This window comes from Gallus gallus, chromosome 2 (genome assembly GCF_016699485.2).
Source record: "Gallus gallus isolate bGalGal1 chromosome 2, bGalGal1.mat.broiler.GRCg7b, whole genome shotgun sequence".
NCBI lineage: Eukaryota > Metazoa > Chordata > Aves > Galliformes > Phasianidae > Gallus > Gallus gallus.
In genome coordinates, this window is record NC_052533.1 from 40,801,708 (window position 1) to 40,815,027 (window position 13,320).

The window sequence follows — 13,320 nt, forward strand, 5'->3', positions numbered from 1 at the left end:
TGGTTGGGCCACTGGGAGCCAGACTAGACTGAGACAGTTTAAAAAGTCTAATACATGCTGCCTGAACTACCTGATTCAGGTTTTATCTCTTAGTGCAGTATGTAGTGTCTGGATTTCAAGTATTCACAAATCTCCGCTTGCCTGACAGGAGACCACATGGGAACGGAAGGGTGCACAAAACAGAAGGCTGAACTGAGAGCTCACCGTCCACACATAAGCAATTACTCCTTCTAAGTACTGACAAAGCATCGCCGTACGACGAACGATCTCATCACGACCGCTAAGGGCCGCTAAGGGCCACCTCCGGCCCCGCTCCTGGAGGCACGCGGACGGGGCGGGCAGCACCGTCTCCGCCAATGGGAGGAGGAGGGACGGCCAGGGCCTGGAGCCCCCATCCTGGAGCCCTCCTCCCGCCCCGCCCCGCCCTACCCTGCCCTGCGGATGTGGCGCCGCGAGCCGGCGGTGAGTGTGGAGCGGGTGGTGGGGCTGTGTTGTCGGCGCCGCCGCCGTGGGGGAGGAGCCTGCCCCTGTCCGCCCAACCCGTGAGGCTGCCGGGGCGGGGAGAGCCACGGGCCGGGGGTCCGGGCGGGGCTGGGGGCGGCCTCTTCTTGGCTGCGGTCCGGGGGGAGGTTGTGTCTGTCAGTGCGCTGCGGCCGTGCAGCTCCTTGAAAGGAGAGGCTACGGAGGGAGCTAGGCAGGCGGGCTGGCCTGCTGGGCCGCCCTGATACGGTGCCAGAGCTGCTGGCCGGGCGGTGGTCCCGTGGGCTGGACAGACCTCGTGTCCCCCTAGCCAGGCTTACCCGGCTGTGTGAGCTCTGCTGTGCGACAGTGGGAGAGTAGGGGTCTCACTGAGTCTGTGCTAGGCCTTGCATGCACCAAGTCAAGCTAACTACTTCGTTATGTCCCCCTGACTCGGTGCTGGGTCTTGCATTTGCTGAATCAAATCAGCTTTGTGGTATCAACCTCGCAAGCACAGGTTTGAAGAGGGCTTCAGCGCTCCTCTGGGTTTCAGAAGCAGTAAGGCTGCAGTGGCTAACAGCAGGTCCTGCTCGCTCACTGCACCGACCGCAGGGATTGTGGATAAGTGGTAGGAGCCAGCTTCCACACAGCACGGCGTGCACACTGAGGCCGTTCTCAGGCTGGAAAGGATGGCTGGAAGTTGGCTGGTGCAGGCCCTGCGTTGGCTGGGACACCCAGAAGTGCTCTTCTGAAGGGATGTTCACAATATTCACCAATTACCAGTGCCCCTCAGTGTTGAAATATGCACGGTGTGGCAGTTATTTTCTTTATACATAAACATATATAAAACTATGGAAAGTGAAGCAGTAAGGTGGAATGACTATGTTGTGGTGAATCATAGGCACCACGACTACAATGCCTTATCACGCAGATTGCACTTCTCTTTGTCTGACTCATTCTGCTTGTGCAGATTTGCATCAGAAATCTTTTAAAAGTATTTTATTAATCTAATGCATTTGCTTTAAATGTTTGCATGCTGGGGTTCAGAGCTGTACATCTAAATTACATACTTAGCACTGTAGAATTGTGTCTATAAAGAACTGAAAGCACAGTGTCAACGGAGTAGTTCAGTTGAGTGTTTAATATTATACATGAATGGTCTGTGCTGATGCTCAGCACTTTATGACTGAACTTTGTCACAGAGCACTTGGCTTACAACTTTCAACAGATCTTTTTAATTGCTGTGAGCATAACTTGCCTGTCTGTATGAGAAGCGTGCTGTTCACCTACCACAGGTGCTTTAAGTTTCCTTGGAATACGTGGTTAAAGCTTCACAAGATTAACTGAGAAAGGACCTCCATAAATGTATAATGTATTTGCATTCTCACCAGGAAAAGCTTATTTATTTTAGATAGCTGTTTGACTTATGTTCTCTTCTGTCAATGTTTTCATTTGCTGATGATTATTATGCTGTAGGAAGTTGCAAGCTGGAGCTTTTGAAGATAGTTCTTCCTTATTACTTTGTTTCTATTTATTTATTTTCTTTCTCAAAAACCAGTTCTTTGCTGTACATAGTAAAAACAGTTTCAATACTTGGAGAGTGACATATACATGCCCGAAAAGATTGGTAATATCTTGCTAAGTGATAGTCAGAGAGATTATTCAAATGCTTTGTAGTACTCTTTTCAGTTGGTCCACAGAAATGGTCACCTGCCACTTTATTAAGCACAGACACATGTAACTCACTATAGTAAACTTTTGTATTCTTTACATTGATGTCATATATATACTGTCATTTTTGTTTTCTTTTGTTTTTTTTTTTTTTTTTTGTACTTAGCAGGTTCTTAAAAGATGAAGGAGACTTGGTCTTTCTTGGATGCTCTTGAGCCTAACTTCAGGCCTCTGGTAGTAATTGAGCTCGCAAAAGGAACCAAAAAGGAAACCATAGAATGGTTCACTAAAAGAATAGTGGACAAAAAGGCCAATGGAGGTGAGTATAACAGGATTTTCTGTAACACTCTGTAATTGGCTGTCATAATATGAAGACAGACAGAAAATTAGTTTTCATGTGATTCATTATAAAAGTAATTACTGTTTAGCCAGTCCCATTCCATTCTTCAGTTTTGAAGTTGCTTGGTATCATTTAAGAGTAGCGACTTTAAGGTCACATGCCTACTGAAGTTTAGAATTCTTCCATCTTAGTGGTGAAACAGGAGTAAATTCATGTAACTTAGATTTTTAGTCACTTTTTGTATTCATCCTCTAGAGTGTGTTTCTTATGTTGGCTAAGAGAAAGTTGTAAATCTTACCAAGTCATTACCAAAATGAAGGTACATTACATCTATTATTCTGCCTTCAAGCCTTGGCTTCATGTTGTAGGATAAATTGAGTTAGCAGGAAGCAAATTAATCTTGATAAATTCATGTTGGCTTTTAATTATCTTTTTTCTAGCTTGTATGTTTTCGCACATTTCATTTTCATTTCTTAGTGTTCCAATACTTCCAATACTTCCAGGAATTAAAGTCAGTAACTTTTTTTTTTGTAATTCCTTAGAATATTTTCTTTTCTCTTGGAAAGGCACTGTTTATGGCTGTTGTGTCTGACATCTGATGGTCAGTAAACTTTCTGCAGATATTGGATCTGTGACTACAAACTTACTTGGAGGCCTATTTCAGAGGTCTAGACTTCTTAAACCTAGTGGGACTGCAGAAGCAATGATTGCTGATGTGATGTGAGCATTACAGGACTAAGTCCAGACTGTTCTCATTGTTGCAGTTAATTTTCAGTGAACACTTCCACAGAAACAATACTACAGCAGAGGGTGACCGTGCAAAATTCTGAATACCATATGCTGTTGAGATCTTAATTCTTCATCCCTGTAAGAATACAGTTTTGGTGCTCCTGATGATTAGGTCCAGTATGATAGGTGTGATGATACAATTTTCTTTAGGTATAATTTTTATGTATTCTGTTCCATATTTTGCCTTCTTTTACTTCAAAGGTGCACAACTGCTGATTAAACCGTTGGTTACAGAAAACGGAGATGAAAATATTTATCTAGTTGGAGCTTCCCACTTAAGGCTGTTGCTGGGAGCTGAAACTGTGGGTTTGGTGAAGGAGTGTAATGATAATTCAATGAGAAGTTTCACATACAGCAGTAGAAAAACTTTCAAAGATTTTGCAGGTAAGCGTTATTAAACATCTTGTGTCATTACAAAGCTATGGGTACATTTATAATCAGTTTCACTATTATATCTTTTGTGTTTTATCTATCCCTTGGAATGGTGTTATGATAGGATTGTTACTGTAGCTCTTGAAAAAATGGGATTTATTTTGAAAAAGTTTTGTTCTATGTTACCTTATTTTTGTATTCTCATCACAATCAGTTGTCTCAAATAGTTTATCATTATGTTGTATAAACAGTAAAAAAAAAAAAAATACACTGATAATTGATGTGAAACGCTTACTGAAAAGCTGCAAGCATTTTTCAAGGCCAGGCTGGATGTACCTTTGAGCAGCCTGGTCTACATGGAGATGTCCCTGCCTATAGCAGGGAGCCTGGAACTAGATGATCTTAAAGATCCCTTCCAGCCCAAGCCATTCTATTTTATTCATTTTTAGTTTTTAGGAAAATACTTTGGGAACTGTATAGCAGAAATGGGTATAGAGATTCCGAGATTGGCAAACAGTGGAAATCTAACTGAGAGTCTTTCAACAGGTCAAGAGTATCTAGTACTTGCTGGTACACTATCCCAGTCTCCAGCAGTTCATAATTCTTTGTTTGAATTCATTCCCTTAATTCACTTGAGTAGTCAAAAATGCAGTGTCAAATGTGTGCTAGTTATAGAAAACTTCTTCCTACGACATTTATTTTAAAAAGTGGAGGTTTTGCTAAAAGGTGTTTGTTGGACTGGTCTTTTTTGGTAATTTTTTGTTGCTTCAGTTGTCTTATGCTAGACTATTTCTTACTACCTTCTTTTTTTACTTAGATGACAACCACAATTTCCTTACAATGTCAGAATGTCAGTATATCATCAAACATGAGCTTGAAAATTTGAGAGCTAGAGATGAAAAAATGATCCCTGGATATCCACAGGCAAAGCTATATCCAGGAAAATCAATTGGTAAGCAAAGTAGTTTGTTGTCTGTGTCTCAGCATCCTGACTTAGGACAGTCTTCATGGTGGAATAAAAGCCTTAATTTTCCTGCAATTAAGATAAATTCTTGAGATGTAAATTACACTATTAATTTATCTTGTTTTCTCAGATTTTCATGGTGATGAAACAAGGGGCAATGGATGTACAGTGTAACAAAGGAAATTCCAAGTAGATATTAAGAAAATGTTCTTTACAGTGAGGAAAATCAAGTATTGGAACAGGATCTTAGAGAGATTGTGGAAATTCTGTCCTGGAAGACATTTACATCTTAATTGGACAGTATTGTGCACAGCATGAATTAAGCTGGACCTGCTTTGAGCAGGAGGTTGGACCAAATGACTTCCATAGGGCCATTCCATCCTGAGTCTTCCTGTGAGACTGATATTCTTGCTTTACATTCTTTTTAGTTGAATAAATTCTCAAATAAGTTGATATTATCTATTATTTTTAGTCGGTACCCAAAATATGTGTTAAAAAAAGACCCAAACAAACAAATCCAAACACACCAAAACCCACCACCAAACTGTTTTTCACAATATCTACAAGGGAAGGCCACAGGAAGTCATTGAAATAAATGTGTTCCTGCTCATGAATAAATATTTTATCAATAGTAAGTTTACTTGCTTCTTTTTGGGGTAAAGAATGCTAGTAGTATGGCATATATTTATTGTTTCAGGAGTACATTTATGACCTGCAAATGTTGGAAACAACATGCCCTGTGTAGTATCTTTATGGTAGCTTCAACTAGTTCATTGGTAGAGATGCTGCAGTTTCTTAGGGGACAGTTTCTCTTCTAGAATCTGTGTATCATTTTAGTAACAGTGTTTTTATCCATTACTGTGTTACCCAAGAAAATTCAAGGAAACTTTAGGTGTGGTGAGTACGTAATGTAACCCATTTGCTGGTATCAACTAGTACTTCTTTTTCCTTCTAGTGAGAAGATTATTGACCAATGGTATTCTAGTTCAGATTTTCCCACTCCATGACAGAGAAGAATTGAAAAAGCTCCGACACACGTGGTATGGCCGAGTCAAAATTGGCTATCAACCTTTAGGTATGTGAACACTTACTCTGCTACAAATAAAGTGCAGGGTTTCTTCTGGAGGAATTTTCTCTTCAATTGGTGTGAGAAGACCAAAGGTCCTTCCCAACTACTACTCCATCTACTCCATCATTTAGCCTCTATAAAAAGTGATTCACCTGTGTGGAAAGTAAGTATTGTAACAAGAAGTCAGTTGTTTCAGTAGGAATTCACCTTGTCACCTCACTGTTTCACTAATAGTTTACCTTGTTGCCTTCCCATTTCACTGAGTTTACCTTGTCACCTTCCTGTTATGGTTCACCTTCTCTAATATTACCTTTCTGCCCAAGTTGCTTTGTTTGTCATTGTGGACTGAAGTTCACTTCGACTTGCTGTTACTTCTTCTCTTGGAACCAAGAAGGTACTTTGTACATGGTTCCTTGACTACAGGCTGTCTGGACTTGCTGACGTGACTAGTCAAGGTCACTTCATCAAATTCTTCTTCATTCTGAAGTGCCTGTAGGTTAATCTGCTATGATGACTGGCAGTGCAACTGTTCTGGAGTGAAGTTGGAGCCTGAGAGAATGTGTAGGCTGCTGTCTGTCGATTCTTAATGATTTTCTTTCTTGTGGCTGTGGGAGTTCTGTGCTATCTAGGCCTTTGGTCCAAGTAGAGCAGGATGAGCATGCAATTCAAACACCCTGTGATTATCTCTTATAATATTGAGTTATAAAATTTCGTCCATTGCTGTTTTGGGTAGCCCTCTGAAGGAGTTCAGGACATGAGATTGTTGGGTTAGCCTGCCGATTCAGTGTCAGTACAGTTCCACGTTAGCAGCAGTCTCCTTTTAACAGAAGTGTTCCTACCCATCAGCAAATCAGTAGTGGACCAAGCCAAAACTATTTATTTTCAAATTAACTTTTGGTAGGAAGGCTCCTCAGTGTCTGGGGTTCACAAAACTACATTGATTTGTAGGCTTTTCAGAAGTGTGAGTTGTTGGTTGCTAGATTCATTTGCGTGGATTATATACACTGAGCAAGTTCAAAATGAAAACAAGTTTTAATCTCACAATGTGGAGAGAGTTAACTTCTGAATTCTAATGCTATGAACTTATATGAAAAAGAAAAAAAAAATCAGAGTTTGCCTGATTAATAATCTCTTGGTCCAGCAGTTACTGGAGATTCTTCCCTGAGCTGTAGAAGTTAAGGATCTGGCTCAATAATTCCTGCCTCCAGACTACTGTGTTAGAGGATTCTGCTCTGTACTTTTCTCTTGTTTCTAAAGGAGAGGTTCTTTTTGAATGACATCAAATACACAAAAAATTTAAAAGTAAATTCCATGAACCCTGTTATATAGGTACTAATTTAGGGATCTCTTTTATGTTGTGCATGTGGAGTGTGAAATGATGCTAGTGGCCAATACTCAAACTCATAATAATTTTTTGATTAATTGAGAAAGATTTTGGCTTGAGAAAGATTGATACTGATTCTTCTGTTTGTTTGCCTTTCCCTCTGGCTTTCAGAGACTTATCTGATTGGCAGCTATGAATTTCTGCTGCAGTTTTCTGTAAACTGCATGCCATAAAAATATTCTGGCATTTCACATGAGCTTTTGATGTACTAGTCTTTTATGCAGAATACGTGTACAGTGTCAGCTCACAGGGCATGATATTTTATTATGTGAGTGAATACATAGCAGTGATATACAACTATAAAGGACCTGGTCTTCCAGGGAGGCAAAGATTAAAACAGATTTTAACACTCTAAACTCAGTATGGTAGTTATTTCTAAATCTTATTAAGTGATGGCATTTTTAGATTATGGTGGATAATACTCTACAGTGGTTTTTGTGGGTTTTTTTTTTTTTTTTTTTTTTTTTTTGTTAGTAGTTGGACAAGGGGGAATGGTTTTAAATTGAGACAGGGTAGGTTTAGGTTAGATATTAGGAGGAAGTTTTTCACACAGAAGGTGGTGATGCACTGGAACAGGTTGCCCAAGGAGGTTGTGGATGCCCCATCCCTGGAGGCATTCAAGACCAGGCTGGATGTGGCTCTGGCAGCCTGGTCTGGTGGTTAGCGACCCTGCACACTGCAGGCGGGTTGAAACTCGATAATCATTGTGGTCCTTTTCATCCCAGGCCATTCTATGATTGTTTTCCATGGAGACAGCACATCTGTCATATCCATTAATACTGCACTATCCAAACCTTTAGAATACCTGAGCAGACAACCTCAGTGAGAATGATAGTGCATTTCATGTATTGATAGTCTACTGAAGGGAATGTCTCAGCCTCGGTGCATTTTTATATGTGTTTAAGAATTCAAAATAACTTTCTATCTATTCTTTTTAGTTCACTGAAGGGTGACAAAGTACTACTAGTTCTTTTAATGCTGTGCAAACTGAAACAAATTTGGTTCCCAGGTCTACATATGCCAGTGAGAAACTTCAGAAGTCAGGTGTCACTTACTTGGTATAAAAACTTACGTACCATCCTAGCCATTCATTTATAGATTCTGTTTTTAAGCATGCTAGTCATTGTTTCCCTCTGGATACTGTAGGTATTGAGGTACTTGGCTTCCCTACTATCTGAATATATGTATGCATTTATATAACATAACACAAATAACCTTCTCTGGTTTTGGAATGTAAGAGAGGGAGAAACAAAACAAAACAAAAAAACAGATCAGAAAATGAAAATTTGGGCCAAGGGGTTAATTTGCATTCAAGTTTGATATTTATTATACTGATATGTGTATTAAGTATCTTAATGGATTCATTTTTCTCTGCAGATGAGATACGCTCCTACTTTGGTGAAACCATTGCTCTCTACTTTGGCTTCTTAGAGTATTTCACGTTTGCATTGATTCCGATGGCTGTCATTGGAATTCCTTACTATGTGTTTGCATGGGAAGATTATGACAAATATGTAATGTTTGCCACGTTCAACCTGCTGTGGTCCACTGTGATCCTGGAAGTTTGGAAGCGGATTTGCGCTGTGATGACCTACCACTGGGGGACACTGTTGATGAAGCGGCAGTTTGAAGAACCAAGGCCAGGTTTCCACGGTGCTTTGGGTATCAATCCTGTCACTGGGAGGGAGGAACCGGTGTATTCAAGTATTAAGAGACAGTTACGCATTTATCTGGTGTCCGTACCGTTTGTGTGCCTTTGCCTCTACTTCTCACTGTATGTGATGATGATCTACTTTGACTTGGAACACTGGGCTCTGGATTATCATGAGGAGAATAAGTCCACCTTCAGCAGCTTGATGCTATATGTGCCCAGTATCATATATGCTGTCGTGATTGAAATTATGAACCGTATCTATAGGTATGCTGCTGAATTCTTAACATCGTGGGGTAAGAAAATTATTTATTATTTTTACATTATAATTTAGAATCACAAATGTTTAGGACTTACTTTACTATGGGATAAAAGAGTTGGCCATTTCACTTCCTTCTTTTATTCCAAGTTTTATGAGACTGCAGTTTCAGTTTGGTTTATTTTGGTCTGAGTTTAGCAGAAGGGATGATCATGCCTTCCTCTTCAACCTCTCTCTGATGCCAAAGTCTCCCTTCTCCGAATTAGCTCTTTCTTAGGCTACCTCAGCCATAGTGCTTGCCCAAGGGAGGATGTAAGATCATCAGGGTTGAAGATTAGAGGTAGATATCTTTGCTCCATAACCTGAGTTTGATGAATACATCTTTGTGTACTGATACATCATTGCAGAGGATAGAGGCACTAAGATAATAGAACAAAATCTAAAAACATTAACAAAATTGTCTTACGACAATGTTCGTGTATATTATATGTATAACGAAGATTGAGATTTCACATCCCTCTCAAAACATTTTCTTCTGGGCACTCTCAGAAGAGAGTGAAAAGGATGAGGAGCTCATCTGGCTGTCTCCCGCCTGGCGTATTTTCAGCTAAGATCTGAATTAAGCAGTTGAACTGGCAAAGCATAGGAACAATTCTGAGTATGGGGGCTGGCAACCAGAGAAGTTGCAGGTGCTGCGCATTGCCATTGCTGCTACTAAAGAAATGGTGGTACAGTATAAATTGGTTTTGCCATAAATTATTGGAGGAACTATTCCTCATACACTGCTACTAAAATGATTTCTAGGTGGAAAAAATGTTTATGTTTCGTAACACAATGTTTAGTACGTTCTATGTGCTCTGCTGTTTACTAATGAGTAATTTTGTTGATATTTTAGAAAATCACAGGCTGGAGTCTTCATATCAGAATCATTTAATTCTGAAGGTTTTAGTGGTAAGTAGGTAGTATGAGGAGTAAAGGGGAACTTGTTACATATTTTATTAGTATTTTCCCAGCATTCCTGCCTTGACTTTCAATTTTGTTCAGTGCCAAATAATGGCAGTTGCAATGGTTGCAGTAACTGCTAGGCTGTATAGATATCTTATTTTATATTGCACAGGTTTGTTGTTGCTTGTGAATTAATTGTTCTTTCATTAGGATTCTGGATGTGTAAATTTTTCTCTTAATTGATGCAGTCCTGGCTCCAATTGGGAACGATTCCTTTCGGTTTTTCTAACATTTTATGGTACACTGTATTTTAAGAAGTTCACACATTAACTTGCATTTGTACTAACATTCAGCCAACTAATCAGAGGAGACTGGATATACTTGTCCATTATTCTGCTTGTGTACAGCTTAGAGTATGTATTGATATATTTACCTTGGGCCTCTGAATAAGTTGCTTTTGCATGCATAAGTATATACTATAAACTGCATAGGAGAGGATTTGGTGCCTGTATTGATTCTAAGAGACTGTATTGTAAATCTTAAGAAAAGTTCTCTTGTACTGCAGTGCCTGATTATGATTTTTCAGGTACAATACAGTGACTTATTTCTCATTTTAGTAGTAGGGAATAGTTTTCTTGGTCATAAAACCTCCTGAACTGAGTAAACGTAAAGTTAACATAAATTGAGGAACAGTTACATGAATCCAAAGAGATGTGTTCCAACAAATACATTTTGTCAAGATTTTTATTTTAAAAAAGTCATTATCCTGAACTGACATCAGTGCCAAATGGTGGAAGTTAAGTAGATGACAGGTGTTTAAAGTGTTCACATTTCATAATTTACATGTATAACTCATTGTATATTGTGCTTTAGGAAGGCATTAAGGTAGTTTAATGAAAATCTGAGTAGGATCAATAGGATCAGAATTATTTTTTCTAATGTAGTTTTAAAAGTGATAATGAAATTTAATTTAATGGACAGTTTGTATCTGTGTGGAATCAGAGTAACTGTTAGATGATACTCTGCATTTTTTTCTCATGCCATGAATTTCTGCTTGCATAATAACAATACATTTTTATTTGCAGTTCAACTTCTTGAATTGTTTTGCATCTCTCTTCTACATTGCTTTTGTGCTGTTTGATATGAAACTTCTGAGACAGGTGAGTTACTCAAACATTAAAAACAATGATGCAGCTAGGAAAATAAAGGACTGCTTGAAATAGCACTGATTTTTCAGTTGTTTTTCTAAATATGTACATGTGTGCATTGTCGTTGTCAAGTTTACATTTTCTTATGAATACAGCTCCAGATTTCAATGCATCTTGCACAGCTGCAGAACGATAACAAAGTAATGTAGAGCGATCATTTGTCTCCTTGCAGATGAGAAAAAGAAATTGATTACGCTCTCACACTGATGAGGCTGGAGAATTTTCGTTTCCCCTTCTTTTCCTTTATGTTAGAAAGTGTTCTTCTTTATAGTGTTCCTTCTGAGAGGCTCCTGAGGATAGGAGTATTATGAAGTTTATTACTGCAGTGAGAAATTGAAAATAAATAGAAGCAACAAATATTTGTCATTGATATTTTAAATCAACTTTCTGTTGTTAATACTGCTTGAACTCAAATGTATGAAAATCAAGTAAAAGTAATTATTCCTTTGACCGAAGAAACTTAATGTGTATTCTTTTAAAGTCCATTGTTTAGCTCTGTTAGTGATAAATGATGTATTCTTAAATGTTTATCTTTAGCTCTCATTGGACTTTCTATACTGTTTCCAAGACACATGAAGATCCAATGAAGAGTTAATTATCTAAAGACCTATTTAGTTCTTTCCAGCGCATTGCAAAGAAAGGGAACCAGAGCAGCTATACTTCTCACTTGGTATTGCTACTTTTATTATGCTGGCGGCTTTTGTTGTAGTGTAACAACTTGCAGTGTTAATGGAACACACAAAATTGGAAACGATAGACTTATAATAGACTTATTGCAGGTCTATTAATTACTATTATTATTATTTTTTTTTTTTAGAGCTTGGCCACTTTACTGATAACTTCACAGATCCTCAATCAGTTTGCAGAATCCCTGCTTCCTTACTGGCTCCAGAAGAGACACGTGAAGAAGATGAAGAAACACATGCATTCTCTGAAAACAGATGCGGACCTGTCATTGGTTGAACAAGTCAACTTGGAAAAAGAAATGGGCACCTATTTTGTACGTTGAATATACTCATGTGTTGTTTCAATATATAGTTTGTTAGATTATATGCTGCTAAAAAGTGGTTTCAGGTGAACTGTTGTTAGCTGCAATGTAGTACATTAGAGTAGAAATAGCTGTTTTATTTCAGAAGGAACTCTGAATACATGGTGAGTATAGTTTGACCTCTTGGCAATAGCCATAATGTTCTTTTTAGAAACAAAGAGCAGAACAGAGTAAGGAATTGCTTGTTTCTCATTATAGAATGTGATAGCACTCATTGCTTTTGAAACAGTAGATCGTTTTTGTCAAATCACTGGGGGATAAGCTACACTTGTAGACTCCTAGTGCCCAAATTATATCTTGCAAGGGAAACCCTGGTGTCTAGATTTTATTCTTATGTGGTAGAACTTACCATTCTTACTACTTACTGAATTGATCTCTTGTTATGTCCCCCAAACACCAAAAGATGGGGTACTATGTCCATAGCAAAGGCCCTTCATTATTCTTGGAGCAGTCATATTTTTCCACTATTTGTTGTCTTTTGAATTATTTTTAGCCCTAGTAGTAAGGGCTACAAGGACTACAAAAAACAACAACAAAAAACCACCAAGCAGCAAAAATGTAACTGTGTGTTTCTTCTACTGAAAGACTCGGGTACTCCTGTTTTCTTAACGATGTCAAATTTTGTATGTCATTCTCTCTGTCTGCTTCTCTATTTCTCTATCTCTGTTTAACACTCAGTAGGGATTTCTTGTTCCTTGGAGCCTGTTTACACCTTCTGGCTTGGCCCCAAAAGTGTTTCCACTCTGGGAGCACTGGTATTTCTCACTTTATATATGGGGAGGTAGATTGACAGAGAACATGCCTGTCTTACACTGTCTTACAGTGGAGAGCACAGCAGAAATCCCCAAGCTAGTGTCTTATCTGGTAAATCAGCATGGTCCAGCGAGGAGCCCAAAAACATGCCAGCACAGGTCCAAGGGCTCTGAATTGGAAGCAGACATTGACTTGCCTGACCAAATAAGCTCTGCTTCCTAGACTTGAGCTGACTTCTTGTTCCGAGCTGGCACATAGAAAGCCAGTGTGGTGTCTGAATGCTGCTGGCCAGTGCTTCTTGCAGATCAGATGTATCTGCACCTGTTGTGTGGTCATACCTTGAATAAGTTTCCAAGGGGAAACAACAGGTCAATTGTGGGGTTTTGACTTTGCCTTTGAGTTGCCCAC

General features: G+C 39.1%; 1 protein-coding gene across 9 annotated transcripts in view; it reads left to right on the forward strand.

Moving 5' to 3' along the window:
• The first annotated feature begins 417 nt into the window (after nucleotides 1-417).
• The window catches only part of ANO10 (anoctamin 10), a 118,137-nt gene continuing 105,234 nt past the window's right edge, over nucleotides 418-13,320 (forward strand). For 3 of the 9 annotated variants that reach the window (XR_005857841.2, XM_418773.6, XM_040696314.2), the window contains exons 1-9: nucleotides 418-462; nucleotides 2,300-2,449; nucleotides 3,461-3,643; nucleotides 4,449-4,583; nucleotides 5,551-5,670; nucleotides 8,426-8,995; nucleotides 9,854-9,909; nucleotides 10,989-11,063; nucleotides 11,929-12,111. Coding sequence is in view for 8 of the 9 variants with exons in the window: in XM_418773.6 (XP_418773.1) it covers nucleotides 2,311-2,449; nucleotides 3,461-3,643; nucleotides 4,449-4,583; nucleotides 5,551-5,670; nucleotides 8,426-8,995; nucleotides 9,854-9,909; nucleotides 10,989-11,063; nucleotides 11,929-12,111 (1,461 nt within the window). In the remaining variant the exon portion in view is untranslated. Of the gene's footprint in view, nucleotides 1,269-1,715; nucleotides 1,755-2,296; nucleotides 2,450-3,460; nucleotides 3,644-4,448; nucleotides 4,584-5,550; nucleotides 5,671-8,425; nucleotides 8,996-9,853; nucleotides 9,910-10,988; nucleotides 11,064-11,928; nucleotides 12,112-13,320 lie in introns of those variants that run through there. The other 6 variants (XM_004939430.5, XM_046937985.1, XM_025147483.3 and 3 more) reach the window with 6 other exon arrangements.